Consider the following 17,052-nt stretch of genomic DNA (forward strand, 5'->3'; position numbering starts at 1 on the left):
CTGCATCATAACCTAAATAATCCAAAAAGCTATGTTCAAAATGTCTGTTCTTCCCTACAGTACAGTAGTACTAGCCCAAATTGGCTGATTAGAAATGAATGGGCGGACGGGCTGGAGGGATGTAAAGGTAGAAAGTGCATCGTGTCATTAGATTTACCAATCCTGGTTTGGATTGGAACCACACAGAGAGGCAACATTGAGAGCCAGGCGCAGTCGGATGTAGCCTAATGAGTGGTTGGAAGAAAATGGAGGGCCAATTAAATGGAGCAAAGTGGCTGTAAGACCTTGTTGTTGCAAGGTTAAAAGGTTCACTATACGCAATTTCAAATGTTAGTGCACTTTGTGTTGCCAAAAACAGCTTATTAACACAGTGATAAGACATTATCAAAGGTATTACAATATATATATGTGTATTATTTTGCTTCACGCTGGACAACACCTTCAAAAAACCACAAAGGCTATTTCAGGCCTGTAAGTTGTCTTTCATACACTGATTATTAACTCCATAGCTGAGGAGCTGGATGTGTGTGTGTGTGTGTGTGCGTGTGTTTGCATGTGTGTGCGTGCCCGTGTTGTGTCTGCTGACGTCACCACTGGGACAGCCTTGTCACGCGGGGTTAGTAAAAGTTGGGATAGAAGCTCCGGAGAGAGCGATAGAGAAACAGACCGGAGGAGAGATAGAGAGGAAGGGGGGGTGGGACGGGACAATTAAACGGACAATTCATCAGCTTTATAGCGGACATTAAACACGGGCAGAGAAAGACACTTCTTTGTTGTTTGCTCGGCTGTCAGAGAGAAACAGAAGAAGAAGAAGAGGAGACGGAGGAGGCAGACGACTTTCTCTGAAGTCGAAGCCACAAATTTCGCCAGTGCACTAACTGCCAGAGGAAGAGGAGCTGACCTGTATTTTGGATTTGTCCAAACCAGGGGGACGGGGGGACATGGGAGCTCGTGCATGAACGCGTATGAGTTACAATAACTAAAAGTTTGAAGTTCGGCGTCGTGGCAGTCGGTAAATATTGTGACATTTTAGGGGAGAGCATACATTGCTCCAGCGGTCGACGGTCCAGTAGCGGGGTGAAAAACCCGAGCTGTCAAACCCGATGACGACCGCGAACTGCCCCGGGAATGAGGAGCTGGACTTCCGACTGATCTTCGGAGAGGACGGGCAGCAGCAGCCGTTAGGCCCCGCAGGTCAGTGAGTTTCCTCCCGTTCATTCCTCCCGTTAAACTTGCGGCACAGTAGCTTTGAAGTTCACCTAACCTAAGCTAATATTACTACTGGCTTAATTTAGCCCCGGCAGCCTCGGTCCTGTGTGTGTGTGCTCTTCCTGTAAATGAGGAACCGACCCTAATATGTTTCTTTTCTTCTTCTTTTTTTTGGAGAAACGGAGATATTAAAATATCACGCTCTCTATCGCGGTCGCCCACCTACTGTCCACAACACCAGCTGTCATTAGCTAGGCATGCTAGCACGTTAGCACAAGTGCAGTTTATTGTCATATTCTAATGAACAGTGAATAGCTTTGTCGACTGTAAACGTGGACGCCGTGTGGCGGGACTGCAACCGCTAGTTAGTTTGACTTGGTGGAAGGAAGAGTCTCTTTTCAATGTCACTGATTCTCAAAGTATCACATGATAATGTAAAAACATTTATTCACAAATATGTAAGACAGATGCAACGTTTTAATAACCTTTTTAACTGTGTAATTTCACTGTAAACAGTCTTTCCAGTTGATATTTCTAGCTATGTGTAACGTTACTTTACACTAACATGGATTCATTTAGCAAAAAAAGTTGTTTGTGTTGATATTTGTGAATTTAAAGACATGTCTAAGAGTTATGCACAACAAAAACAACACATTGTCCTGTGCTGTGTTTATGTACAATTAATTACAGGTTGACAGCTTTTTCTTAGTCAGCTTGTTTCTACAGGGTCCAGAAATCAATTAATCCAAAGAAAATATAAATATTCCAAGAATATAAGTGTAAATACACTTTTAAACATATATATTTATTACATTTGTGTATATTTATTATTATGGGTGCCACCATAAACACAACACAAGACCTTAAAGAAACATTTTAAGAGGAGTGGGCCTACAATGCAGGTGAGATGGCCCAGAATTGTACATTTGTAAGTTTCGTATTCGGAACAAATCTGATTCCCTATTGGCGTGATATCTGGCGTGATATCTGGGAGTAAAACGTTTTGACATTGCCTCTAGCCAGTTTGAGTTAAAGCAAAAGTCTATTAAAGTTTGTCAACTTTGTCACTATTGAACAGTCAATCAAGTATTTTAACTCTAAAAACTACAACAAACCTTGACATTTGAATAGTTGGTTTGCCATTACAATTATTGGTTGTTCACTGTGACTGCTAGATGTCAAATGTTAGGGACACAAACAAAAGAGGGATGTGTAAAATCATCAGGTAATTGTGCTTATGCGTAACACCTTTAGTAGTGAGGAACTTTCACTCTAAAAAACTTTGAACTAGTGATTGAACCTGTTGTAAACCATCTTTTCTCACCCTCAGGATATGTTATCCTTGACGTGCCTCAAGTTCAAACAATAAGTCGTACATTGCTGCGATTCAAAGTACACCAAAACCTTAAAACGTTCTTCATGAGATGCCTTGGGTTTGAATCTATGAGGATCTTTGCCGCATGGCACTGCTCTCTCTCTCTCCTCCAGGCTAAACTATCCCACTGAGATGACAACGCCCAACAAAAAGGAGATTAAGCAATGCCTGGGTTTAGTAAGTATTAATGACAGACAATCATTATTGTATTAGTTTATCCATAGAAACAAAGTAAGCAATCAGCAGAAGCTTGATTGTGAATAGGGCTGGGCAATCAAAATCAAAATTTCATATGTTGATAACGATATATATCACAATGTCTGTATGAAGGAACCACATGATTTTGTGTACTCTTGTGTGAATGAAATACTTAACAAATTGTATTCATAATAATGAATAATAATTATACAAATTAAATTACAATTATATTATAATTATTAAATTCATTAAGAACTTTATTGCAAAATATTAACATTTTAAGTACTTAAGAGCAAAATTATATGATTTTCTGAGAAATTTGCATTAGTATGTGTTTGTTATTATCAATTCAGACGACATAACTGTGTATCATGATATCTCAATATGATTCCATTGAAAGATGATACATTATCTTGTTGAATTATCGTCCAGCCACCCTTATTTGTGAAGAACTGGTTATGAAGTGAATTCATGTTTTTATTTGTTCGGACTGTTTCATAAACTGACTGATTATTAAGTTCTCAAGAACAAAAACATCCCAACCATGAAAAGGGTTGGCATGGATTTGAATAAATATTACTCACTATATAGATACAGGGAAGTGATGGAACAAGCAGGTATAAATATGACAAGTTAAAGTTGTTTTAAGAACATGACTTAACGGTAAAAAAAGTTTTGTTGCCTAAGAGAAATATTTCCAGTCAACAAAGAGAAAAGAAACGTATGTTTTTGTTTTGGAGAAAATAAACTGCCAAGCTGCTTTTAGTTTCTGTATAGAACATCACCGTTATTGTTGGACACACAAACGGTCACATACCGTGAAAATAATTTATTACGTGTATGGATGCATTATATATGATATAAAAACAGCTTGAAATGGCTTCATCTACAGGTTATTGATCATATTTGGTATGTGGATAACTTGTTTTGTACAGGTTCATCAGTGTGTGTTGTCATTTAGGCCATACTTTTTAAGCATAATGTCTAATGAAATGCAAATTCATTAAGTTGATATGCATTATGATTGAGAAGGGCAGATTTCCCCTTTAGTCACTTGAGGCCACAGGATGACGAATGAATGATCATTTATGCTTGTTTCCTAAAGCATGACAGACACTTGTTTTGGGTTGTTCATTCAGTTAAATTGTGATAATATGTGTGAAAGAGTCTTTTAGAGGCTGAGTGACATGTGATGTAACAAAGGTCATGAGCTGATTGAAACACACTAATTAATTGATTCAGATCATCTGTGTTCGTATTTGCATATAGGCTGAATTCAGCTCCTTCACTGGTCTCTGTCTGTGGGCCGTGACCGTCTGAACATTCTTCAGCTCAGTGTCCTTTTCATGGAGCTCTGGGAAAGCAGTGACTGCATCAAGGTTTGGCTTGTGCAATCTTAAATAAATTTTTCCTTCGATTAAAGAGAAGTTTGATTTGGAAATGGGACGAGGGGGAAAAAATCTGCAGCTGGAAGAAGTGTCGGAATATAAGCAGCACCACTGTGCAAGTGGTTTTTAATCTGGTCCGGACTGTATAAATGGGCCCTGTTCAAATTAATTACGGGAGTGTAATACAGGATCACACAGCCGGAGTAACAGGGAGTTACTCTCACACTCCTGAGGTTGGTCTCCTTCTCTGGAGGCAGGGATCAAGTCGGGACTTGTTTTTGTAACAACCTCCGCTGAGATTCTTATTGTTGAATGCTGCTTGAACTGAGCTGTGAGGTTGTGAAAAAGTGGAGCCAAAGTCTCAAAAATAAAAACAAAACGTCGACGCCACATTTCTATGATAATATATCGCCATTGGGATTTAAACTTTTTAAATATCTATATCGGTATTGGTCACATAAATCGGTTCAGCTCTAGTTTGTCATTTGCTACATGGTGTGATGAGAACATCGGATGAAGTCCATTAGTTAGCCTGTAGCTAAAGGCATCAATAATTCATTATGTTAATGGTGGCAACTCTCCGCCATGTGGTTAGCTGAGTTGCTAACACTGAATGTTATTTTCCACATTTTGGCAGGTTTATGCTCCAGATAAAGGTAGTTCCTGTTACCCAATTATCTTTTTTTAAAGTTAGAGAATAGGTGGTGCTGTCTTCTTCTTCTTTGCAACTTCTCAGTGCTTTTGACCCATCTGCCATGTTGTAATCCTAGTAGCAACATAATAAAAGGTTTCCTTCTTTGTCCTGGAAGTTTGAGGATTCTGCAGCTTCTAACCAATTCACTTCTTAAAATGAATACAGCAATAAGTGGTTTTAAAAAATGGTTAAACTGTTAGCTTTCACCTAAGATCTAACCCTAGTCCAAGCCTAAATAACCCAAGCAAAGCTCTAGACAGTAACTATGAATCAAGACAAGAGGAGTAGCAAACTATCGTGGGGAGTGGAAAAATGAAACGAGTAAACTGAACTGATTGTCATCAGTTTTAATCACCGCGCAGTGCTTTTTTTTTAGCCCTCGTCTTTTGGCCACAAACAGCCAAAAGGACAAGTTCCCCGACTCATGTGTACTGTGACAACAAGTAGCAACTCAGGAAAACAGATACAGACTCACCAGGAAGTCCAGTTTCTCTGCAGTCCTTTTTATTTATAGAGAACATTTAAGAACAACAAAGTGCTGTGCAGTGGTTGGACAGCAGTACAATTTATTATAAGGCTCGTCGTCCAGGCGGTTGTGAGTTATGTCTTTGCATTGACTTAGTTTGTTTGTACCACGAAACAATCAATTTGAAAATGTCAGTCTGGTCCCTGAGAAGTTGTTACGGTCACTTTTCATTTGTGTCAACCCACCCAACTAACAAACTAACTAATTCATGAGCTCACTATGAAGGTACGCTTTTACACAGACGACTACCACACGACTATTTAACAACAATATCGATTCAAAATGACCTGTGCGAAAAAATGTTCACCATGAAAAGCAGCAACGTTTACTGTGTTCTGTCTCCATTTTGCTTTAATAACATGTCACTTTTGCTCGGTCTCTTGTTTTTCTGCAGCAGTTGTTCTTGTGATCGTTGAGCTCAGTGCTGTTTCTTCTTCTAATTAGTCATTTCAGGCAATTGTAAAGAAAAAAACCACTTCGGCTGCCTCCCAGAGATTACCATAGGCAGGGGAAACCACCTGTTAAGAGGTATGCAAGTCATGTATTTAATAACTTTATGGATAACGTCCATCGACCTTTTCCGGTTTGTAGCTTACAGCTAACTCTCATTGTGAAACAAACAGCACTGAAAGTGGTATTAGACACTCGTGTGTGATGGTTCTGCTCGCTGCAGACTGTGGCCTCCCACTTGCTGTCATATAGTATCGAACGGGCTCAGCTTGTACATACTAATTATAGAACATATATCCCCTTCACTGTTTTAAACTCTAGTTTCCAGCTGACAATATGTTGCAACGTGTATTTTGTGATCGAGTGTCTCATGTGAAGTGGTAGAAATGAGGTGTAGGGGGGCGGTTGTGCAGGTGGCCGAAGCCGTAGCCCCACCGGGCGTTAGAGGTGGTATGAGGCGGGGGGTAGAAGTGCCCTTCATGGGTGGCAGAGTAGCAGATCCACAGTGGAGGTGTGTGGCTGTCTGCCCAGACATACCATGTGGGGTTCAGATGGCCGGGTGGAACCAAAGGAGAGGGGCCACACCGCTCTCCAGCTGCTGGTGAGGGGGAAGATGAACTGCTCTGTTTGTCGAGACCTTTCTTTTTTCTCTTTGTATGTAATCCATATATATATTTACTTTGTAGTCCTTTTTGTTGTTTTCTTTTGTGGTTTTTCGGTTGCCACCGTACCAGCACAGACTCATTGTAGACCCACCATCAGGATGACGGAGGCTCCTCTCTTCTCTCACTGCTTTCTCAGGATGTGAAAGAGACCACCAGTGACATCAGAGAGACTGATCAAGGCTAATGAAATCTCCAGATGCCGACAGTCACCACAGCCACTTAGTGACTAGTCAGGTCTGATTGTGTTCCGTTGACAGGCATCGAGAGTTCTTGTGCCTGTAGGATTGTCTTTGTCGTGTTTAGAAATGAAGACATGTCAAGGCCCATTTCTTTTTCATGAGAGTAGCTAGCGGAGAAAGAAATGTTGCCCTTGTCTATGTTGTTGTCATTGCTCTGCTGCTCTGAACCAAGAGTCCTCTCAGTCCTTGTCGTGGGAAAGACTGAAATTACATCGCTCTCATGGTGGACTATTTTGAGCTCCCAGAGAGAGTGGCAGAGGGCAGGCGGCAGGTTCTAGTGACTCGTTTGTACTTAGATCAGGAGAACCCCTCTCGTCCCAGCACGTCTGCAGCCTTCAACTTTTTACTGCTCGAGCACGTTGCGATCTCACCGGGGAGAGGAGTGGAAGAATGCTGTGCGCTACATCGCCAGGTGAGTGTGTGTCGGCGCTCCCGGACTCTAGCCAGGTGTGTTTGTGTGCGTGTGTGTGTTTGTTTGGGCTTTTTTATGCTGAGGGGTTGGAGCCGCTACTCATACAAGCAGCTGTCATTCAGAGTACAGGCTGCCCTGTTTTATTTTACATTACATCTGCCCTAAAATAACTACATACACACGTCTCCAGTCTAAAGTTAAAATTTCGTTGGTTTTTTTCCATCTCAAATACTATTATTATTATTAAAATATTATTTCATGTTGTATTCACTGTACTTGACTCCCGATGTGCAGTAAGCTACGGTCCTTATTTGTCATCTTAATTATGAAGCTTGTTGATATTAGACATATCAGTCTGTAGGACACTGATGCTTGTTGGTATGCATAGCTATAGTTATTATAACAATGTCCAAAAAAATGGTGAAATGAAAGAGAGGAAAGCATACCAGCACAGCTAGGAGAGTGGAGAATGACAGTTACACAAGCCAGTATTTTGTATCAGGAACAAGTGAGTGTATGGACCCACAGGTTCTAATACCTTCATGAAAAGGTAAAAGACAGAGAGGTGAAAGGTCAGACAGTCATGCACGAGGTCCACATGTGGGGCCGGATCCCCATGCGGGTGCCCCCTAACCCGGTTGAACCGAAAGGGGTCCCAGCACCCAGTGTGATGAATGAGACGTTTGTTTCCCGGGGCGAGGCATGAGTAACTATGTGTGGCATCTGTCTAGTTTAAATTGAGTGTAACTGAAGCTACCGCTGGCTGCGCTGTATCAACATGTCAGAGGCTGCATTACACCAGAGAGAAAGCTGTTCAACTCCTGCATCTGGTTTTCTTTCTTTTTTTTCGTTCTTACTATAAGGCATGGCTTGCTACGCAGGGATTAGCTCGGTTTTGAATCCTATTTTAATTTAGGCTCCCTCTCAATGCGGCTAATGCTTAGGATTGGCACCTCTACCCCTTGCTGTTTTTTTCTTGTCCCGAGTTATCAAGAAACAGCGACTGTTGCGATGCCCAGCGTGGGGAAATTCAGATGGGATACACAAGAAAAGAAAAGAAATTAAGTAACTCCAGTTGCGAGGCGTTGGTTAGATTATCAAGAGGAATGATGGGACACACTTCAATCGGGGCCCCTCCCCTGTCTTTGAGTGGACCCTACTACATGGGTCAACAGTGGACTGTGGACCATGTGGACTTTGACAGCTGGGCGGAAAGGGCACACTAATTGTGGATAGAGGTTGTAACAATATGAACTGCTGATCACTTCATGCACTACACAAGAGAGTAAAACATGAATTGGGCCTCGATGGTAAAGATAGTGAAGTCATCTTGTTGGAGTCAACATGTATGAACTTGCAGAGCTGTGAACAAGATGTAAAGGAAGGGTTTTCCTACTTCCATTCATGCTTTTGGAGTGGAAATTGCTGTCTTCTGGTTCTTTTTCCTTTATTGTTTCCTGTTAGTTTGTTTCTGTTGTGGTCGCCTGATTACAAGCATGATAAAGAGCAGCAGAACTGTTACGAGCGCAGCAGATGGACCCTTTTACTTGAGGACACTGCGTTTCTTTTTTTACCGCCTCACCACATCGTCACCATCCATCCTCCCTGCTGCTCAAGCCACACGGAGGATGTGAAGTGGTTCTGCTGGTACAGTTGTTTAATCAATCTTTGTGAAGGTGGGTCAAGGCCAGGAGGTCCGGGGGTGGCCATTGTTGACATACGGAGATTAGGAAAGGTGTACAGGTACATTTAAAACAATCTCTTCTATACACACTTATTTGTTGATGCTGGGATATTCCGGGGACATAGTATATACAGTATATAGTATAACAATCTGTATGATTTGTTTGGAGGATATTGGTTGACACACTTGTGCATTTATCAGCTGTGTGTATATACTGTAGTCTCACTACTAAGTCCTCTCTCTCTCGTCTCTCACCGCTCTGTCTCTCTGTTTCCCTGTGTGTCCCTCTCCCTCGCTCCGTCTCTCCCTCCCCAGTCCTGACTTTCTTTTCAGGCACATGCACAGTCAGCCCTGACAGATTGTTCAAATGTCACCCCTGCTAGCAGGAGCCTCTGATGTTATCTGCTCCGGGTTATTGCACGCCTTCAAGCCAATATCGTAATGCACTGTAGCTCTGAGACGTTGTTGTTTAAATGCACAGATGAAACCAGGTTATTAAGAGAAGTTTGGGGGGGGGGGTTGTTTTATCCCGGACCAGGTTTGTTGACGTTTAAGAAACGCGATTTAGTCAACTTAACGCTCAAACAATTCTGTGGACGAATCGATCAGTCAATTTAATCGACAGATCCGTACAACTGAGTTTCTCTACAAAGTATCACACAAAAGCACCGCTTTAAAACTTGTGTTTACCAGAGATGTGCGCGTACGTTTCTTGGAAATAACTCATTCTCCATGAAAAGCTTTAAAAAATGACTAATCAACTAAATAACTCTTAGTCGACTAAGAGGGGGCAGGCCTACTTCTGATCAACCTTATGGAAAGCTTTGCTGCCGTCAGGGATGTGGCTCTAGTTTGGTTTTGGACGTATCTGTCAAATACGTGTCGTGTGATCCTTACATATAATCTAAAGACACATTGAGTTTAATTTCTGTCGACATTTAGCTGTACGCCACGTTCTGCATTGTCTTGTGTTTGTCTTATATTAAGTGCTGGATCTCTGAGAACTTTCTTTAGTTTAATGGTTCCAGTTTTAATTACTCGTCCTAGCTCTTAGCAATTATAGCTTTGTTACTTCAGACTTGCCCTGACAGGAAGTTTCCTAACCGCAATGTTCATTCATCTTTGGTGTTCAGACCACCGGGCAGTGAACTCCTTGTGTGAGGATCAGGGTCCTCTTATAAATCTGTGCTGAAATATATTTATATTAATTTCACTATTTGTAAAGTATAAATGCCATTTAAATATAGCTCATTTTTAGGATCGAAATATAAGTACTAACCTTTCCTGATATCTTTTTAAGAGTACCACATTTGATGTACTCTAATGGCAATTAGTGATGTGTTTGAAAGGGATCTTCGTGCGTTGGTGGGTATTTAGTTCAGGTGGCTACTTGGCACTCTATGTTTATCCCATAATGTTATCTCGGAATGAGATTGTTAATTAGGAGCTTAATTTAGCTGCCGGCATATGTTAACATTGGCTTAGGCTGCCATTGTTAAGCCTCTGCTGGCTGCTGAGTCTGCTGTGACGGCACAGGAAGGCTTTTTGATGTAACCCGAACATAACATTAGGATAAGACAGGAACAAAGCTGTAGAGATGTCGGGTTAGACCCAGGCCCGCACCTCAGGATGCTCCTCTATATGTCCTATGTCCAGCCTGCCTCATTTGGATTTCTCTCGAGCTCACTCTCACTTTTTGTGCACTGACCCAAACCACCTACACATAGTGTACAGGGATCATTAGGAGGTTTGGCACAGACCCAGTCAGCAAGGTTTACAGCCACAGGTGTAGTCCTTACGATACGGGTGTGCATGTGCGTCACAGGCTCTGTGTTTAGAAGCGTAGGCAACGAGCCAGCCGCAGTTCTTGGAAAACTCAAGGGGGAAGGAATTAAATTTGCTTTTGTGAGCTCTGCTGGGAATCACTGCAAATATCTATAACAACCGCAATAAAAAAGATTTAAAAGGGTTATTGTTGAATTATAAATGATTTAATGTATCAAGGTATACACCCTTCATCAATGATTTCTCTTACAGTTTCATAAAGTCACAGCGGGCCACTGACTCAGCATTCCTTGCTGTGGTTTTAAGGTACATACAAATTAGCCCAAATGAGTTAAATCAAGATGAAAAAAAGATCTACATCTACAAGATGAATCTCCCCGTGGAGTCCAGATGATGAGGCTCGTAGAATGATGAGTTGATGAAGGCGAGGTGGAGGGGTGCGCAGCAGCAACACGAACGTACTAGAGGTGGAGAGACAATCGGCAGCAAGGTGAAAGGCTAACGATGTATTTGTATTGAATAGAAGAGACCAGCTGATCAGAACAGCTGATATCATGATTGACAGCCCCCCAAAACGAGGACAGCAAGGAAATAGTGAGTGAGCATGCGTGAGAGGAGTCAGAGATGTACGAGACGAGACGACGGGCCGAGGCATGCAAAACGTGTAATCTTCCTCACTGAACTTACGGTAGAGCTTCATCTCCACACGGTGAAGTATGCGTGATTTAAATGTGAAAGAAAGAGTTGGCTCGGTGCGTCCCGTTAGTTGATTATTTATCTGAGGTGTATACATTTTATCCCGTACTGTACATGACGTGTTGGCACACTTTGTGCTCTGGTCTGTTGGTCGGCAGCTGAAAGAGGAGACCGGGCTGAACAACAAAGCCCTCTGTGCCGGGGATGTAAGCAGAGCCGGCTCTAATCAACCTGCTCGCCCACCACAAAGGGAACCCTGACTAAGGTTACCCTCCAGCTCCAGCAACACATGCTGTTGGGGCTAGCGGGTAACCTAAGACAGTAATATGTGTTGGGGTGTGCGCACGTACATATGCACACAAACACTCACACACACACACAAGGGTACACTCACATATACCCAAACAGCAAAATGCGAAAAGACACAGGAAGGCACAGAGGTACAACCACAGGCACAGAGGAGCATACGCACATTCAAACACCACCCACACTTTTATACCCATACGCATGCACATGTTCACATGAAGAGAGCGAACAGAATGAAGAGCGGTAGACAGAAAGATCGTAACCGATGAGCGCGTCATCTTCTCTGGGAGAGATAAATCCTTCTCTCCCTCAGTGGTACTTTCTCAGAATGTCGGCCTTTGTGCCACCGCCGGTCACAGGACCCTGACACACTCTGTGTGCAGTGAGAGTAGGAGGAGGGAGGAAACAAAAGTCTCTGTGGATTATCCCCCGAAACGAGAATCCCCGGGGAGTGTGACTGTCACCCAGAGGCTTGTTGTGTCAAGGAGCCAACGTGGACGCCACCGTCACCAGTGGGCCCCGGCACGTTCCCCATGGTACGTTCCCCGTGGTTAACGCGAGAACACAGCGTTCTTTTGTGGAGCCTCACAAACATCCACAAAGACGCGGACTCCACTGAAACGTCTCCCGGAGATATTATTATCTTCGGTACAGCAAAGCCTCTTACAGATCTTTATTTAACCAGGTCTGATGTATGGATACCCGAGGAGGCTTATAGGAACATTGTAGGGGCTTTAGCAACCAAGGCCGTTGATAAAAAACCACCACCCACCCCGTTCCTCTCACTGGAAGGTTTTAGGTAGCAGGCTAATCTTATCTCAGGGAAAGGAGAGGGCTGTGAGCCAGGTAACATGGTCATCCCCCGTCTGACCCGTATCTGTGCAACACTGCTACTTACCTCTCTTCATTGTGTGTGTATAGGATGCAAAAATAGAAAAGCAGATGGATCCTTTCTGCACTCAGTATGTTAAATGAACTCAGCAGAAGGATTTCTAATCTGTTATCTGAGGAGACAGAGAAGCAGACAGCCCAGAGACAAGTTACTGCTCTCATTACAATCACTGGGCCAACTCGGATAACTCATACAAACACCAAGACCGTAATGTGTTTATTAACATGCATCATACATTTTATCCAAACATAGTCATCACATGATACTATATACTCGATGATTGCCATAGTAGTACACAACAGACACGGCAGCAACAACGATGGCTTCTTCTCAGTAGTTTACTCTAAACAGGTTGTTTTCTGTGACCACAGGCTACAAAATACAACGCACAGTGTCGGAACATGACCCATCAATGCCCAGGTGTGAGGTTAGTTTCTAGTGACTGCTGCTCTTTGGAGCACATGTCATAACTTAGCTGATCCAGCAACTGTAGCTTCTCGTTTAGTTTCTTCTTCGTCCAGTAAGCTGGTTGGTCGGTGCAGCCCTAATGAAACGTGCATCAGTCGATGAAGCGCTTGTCAGCTTGGGTTGGCATCTGGAGGCTCTGCGTGAAGTTTAAATTGGCAAAGCTTATGAATTGAATGTGTCATCACTTGTGCAGGGATTTGTAGATGAAGCAAATTGTGACTGTTTAGTCTCGTCTTTTAAATGTGACAATTTGCGAACATAATATTCAGTTGTAGTGAACAAACTTACCCTCCGAGTAAGCTTCACTCACAAAACAATGCAGAAATAAAAACACAGTTCCAGATTTACCAAGATAAAAGTTCAGGGAAAAAGTTGTTGCAACTTGAATAGTTTAATTGGTTTGTAATTAGTCTGTAATTAGTACCTAATCAACAGCACCTGGTGCTGACCTGCCCTGAATTATCTGTATTACATTTCTTTTGAATGTGTTTAAATGTGATGTGAGCTAAAATAAGCGTGTCAAGTTGTGTTTTAGCTCAGCAGCAACCCAGAAAAGCCTATTCAGAATTCTTATTGTTTTAGCAAATGACAATTCACGTCTTATCTCTCCTTTATTGCAGAGATATTCATGTCTTTGTAATCCAAAATGTTTTGATAATGTTTGTCTAAATAAGTTTCTAGGATAGAGGCTTTTAGAAGGCAGAATAAATACAATGTGTTTATTGTTGTCCTCTTTGACAAATTGTTTCAAAAATGCTTTTAATCGAGATTTATCTTTACTGCAATTCTATGTTTTTTTATATGTTGTACAGAAAGAAGCAGGGACACTCTCCTCGTGTTATTTCCCACTTCAGGCTGTCTCACTTCTTTCTCTTCCTATCGGCTCGGTCGTCCTCCTCTTGCTGCTCGTCAGTCAGTCAGATGTTGTGGTCAGAGGATCCGTTGCCGGGTCTTGTGACAGGCAGGCAGCGCCAGCTCCAAACTGAGCAGCTATAAATAAAGCTGGCTGCCACTGCCTCTATTGCTGCTGTTGGATAGAGAGGAGGGGAGGACAGAAAGCAAAACCCTTTTCACAAGTGCCTTTGAGGCCATCTTTGATATCAGATTTAACAAAGCTTTCATATTACTGGTATGTGGTTATCATTTACAGTCGGAGGAAACAAATATGGGAACTTAAATGAAGTTACTACCAAGCTATAGCCTGTTTATCTTACTCTGTTTTAGTTTTCAAATGTAAAAAATGGTCTTTTGAGGCAGGTAGATACATTTAAGGAATAAAGGGAAGTGTGATGATTTCACAACCATCTCCTGTGCCGGCCACAGTGTGGTTTCAGCTTAGCTCATCGTTTAATGAATGCTCAATCTCATTGGCCTATATTTTTTAACTTGGTCATTTTGTAATTTTCTGAAGGATGATAATCATTTCTTCTTTTTTTTTTGTTCAGCAGAAGTTCATCATAGTTTAAAGGCCAAAGACGGGACATGTCAGGAAGCCTGATGTTACATGATGCTTTCTATTTTCAAGCTTAGTTTCTATTCAAAATGGGTTACATGTTGTGGGTTATATATGTATGTTATATATGTTGTATATATAATTCCCGAAGCGTTTCTATTGTGCAAGTGCAATGAAGTTTCCCATGTCGAACATTGGGTTACTCCCAGTGAGAGCAGCAGAGCGTATCCAGTGTAGGTTTATCAATAACCTCTAACAGAGTAGTGCCAATGTGCGGACACTGAGCTTGTGTCTATTTGTTTGTGTGTGTGTTGACCTTTGGTATAAATAGCCTGCCGGCGCTAGCTGTGATGACAGCGGACAGCACGCACCGTTGTGTGAATTTGTTTCCTGAGTAGTGCTGTTCATTGGTTATCCCTCTTGGAACAATGCCTGTATGACTGCCTGCTACCCAGCAACACTCTGGCCTCTACTTTCCTGAGACTGGGCTCATTCGCAAACTCAGCACGCAACCGTATATGGGTCTGCGATCAAATAAGTTGGACTCAAGCGCGGCCCCGGTGAGGATGAATACATTACTCGTAGGTGGAATGTAGTATCAGTAGGTTGACTTTATAATAATGACCAAATACATCTTCTAGTCTTATCCCTTTTTAAGACAGAGTTTAACAGGCCTGGAGGAGATTTCAGACCACTGTGTTCATGCTTCAGGAGTCCCGAGGCACAAATATACAGCAACCCAAACAGTAACATACAAATATGCTCAAATACGCTTTCATTGTCTTGGCTGAAGTAGAAGCTCTAATCCTGGTTGAAAATGACCTCGTTATTATATGCTTTTACACTATTCCTCTCTGCCAGACTGATTTAAACTGTGATCAGGATGATTAAAGGGTTGGTTGATTAGATGCAAATGTATCAACTCTATGCCTATAGTGCTTTTGTGTGATAAACACAACCGTAGCTGTGCCCCTACAACCCGAGGTAGCTATCCCAACAATGTGGCTTTAGAAGCTGTGACACAACTAAGGTGTAGTCTTTGAACGCTAAACACTATTTTATTTTAATCCAAAGTATGTGTTCCCAACATACGCTTTTAAATGTCCTGATGAGAGTTGATCTGGATGTTGCTGCCTCGAGGAATTTCTATTCCTTTTTCATTCACACAATGAAGTCAAACTAAGATCATTAAGGGAAAAGTAACAGCAATAAGAAAATGACCTCCAGATTGCTGTTTCTTAATCTGTCCTTTTTGTTTTCTTCTCCTAGACCTGGAGCCCGATGACAACACGTCCTTTTACATCCTAAATGTGGGCCAGCCCCAGTCTATGGTCACCAACCACCAGTCTATCGTCCTGCCTCGCCATGGCATGCAGTCCCACTCCCAAATCATCAGCAACTCCCAACGCCTTTACTCGCACAAACCAGGACCCGAGCCTCCGAGCTATGGGGCGCAGGCCTCCAAGTACGGCGCCTCCCCTCTGCTGCCCTCTGCTCCCCTGGAGGCACCGAAGGCCTTTGAGTGCCCCAGTATCCAGATCACTTCCATCTCCCCCAGCTGCCAGCAGGAGATGGATGCCAATGAGGAGGATCTGAGGGCCAATTGTCCCGATGGGGACTACCACGGCGACAGGCCCCTGTCCAGAGACCACCTTTACTTGCCCCTGGACCACGCGTACCGGGACTCTTCGCTCAGCCCCAGTCCGTGCAGCAGCCTCTCCTCCAGGAGCTGGTTCTCTGACGCCTCCTCCTGTGAGTCCTTCTCACACGTCTACGACGACGTTGACTCCGAGCTGAATGAAGCGGCCGCTCGCTTCACGCTGGGCTCCCCTCTCACCTCCCCGGGCTGTGTCTCCCCTCAAACCGGCGGCGGGGTTCTGGAGGAGCAGCCCCACTGGCAGCACCACCACCCCGCCTTTGTGCACCACTCTCACTCCGTCAGCCTGTCGCCCCGTCAGTCCCCCTGCCACTCGCCACGTACTAGTGTCACAGACGAAAATTGGCTGAGCCCGCGGCCGCCTTCCAGGCCTTCCTCGCGTCCCACCTCGCCCTGCGGCAAGAGGCGCCACTCCAGCGCCGACATCTGCTACGCCGGCTCGCTGTCTCCCCATCACTCACCCACGCCCACACCGGGACCGTCACCCAGGGGCAGCGTGACAGAGGACACCTGGGTCGGCAGTCCTTCTGTGGGCATGTCACCCTTCCAGTGTTGCCCGTCCGAGGCAGACATCCCATCCAAGACGAGGAAGACCTCACAAGACAGAACGTCTATGCAAACGGGGAAAGGGGAGCTGGGGCTGGATGACCAAGGAAATACGTCTCCTAATCTGGACTCTCCTTCAGACGACGGCTTGCACAGCCTGAAGAAAGACGGGCCCGGGGAACAGTTCCTCTCGGTGCCCTCTCACTTTTCATGGAATAAACCCAAACCCGGTCATACACCCATATTCAGGTAAATTTGGTGATGTTGAGCAGAATAACAGTGGAAGATTTTGACTCTAATCTCGTAGATGCGGTCACCTAATCTAGTTTCAGCAAAATATTCATGTAGATGCAGAGGAGTCGATGGAGAGGAAGTGACTGGAAAACGTTTGTATCTGTTCAAATGTCAG

The 17,052-nt window shown here is 43.4% G+C and overlaps 1 protein-coding gene across 2 annotated transcripts in view; it reads left to right on the forward strand.

Annotated features, from left to right (window-relative positions):
* Positions 1-753: 753 nt before the first annotated feature.
* The window catches only part of nfatc3a (nuclear factor of activated T cells 3a), a 50,826-nt gene continuing 34,527 nt past the window's right edge, over positions 754-17,052 (forward strand). The window contains exons 1-3 of one of the 2 annotated variants that reach the window (XM_079287736.1): positions 1,136-1,194; positions 2,698-2,761; positions 15,710-16,892. In XM_079287736.1, the coding sequence (XP_079143862.1) occupies positions 2,749-2,761; positions 15,710-16,892 (1,196 nt within the window). In that variant the 5' untranslated portion in view covers positions 1,136-1,194; positions 2,698-2,748. Of the gene's footprint in view, positions 1,195-2,697; positions 2,762-15,709; positions 16,893-17,052 lie in introns of both variants that reach the window. The other variant, XM_079287735.1, reaches the window with a different exon arrangement.

This window comes from Melanostigma gelatinosum, assembly GCF_949748355.1.
Source record: "Melanostigma gelatinosum genome assembly, chromosome: 2".
Taxonomy (NCBI): Eukaryota; Metazoa; Chordata; class Actinopteri; order Perciformes; family Zoarcidae; genus Melanostigma; species Melanostigma gelatinosum.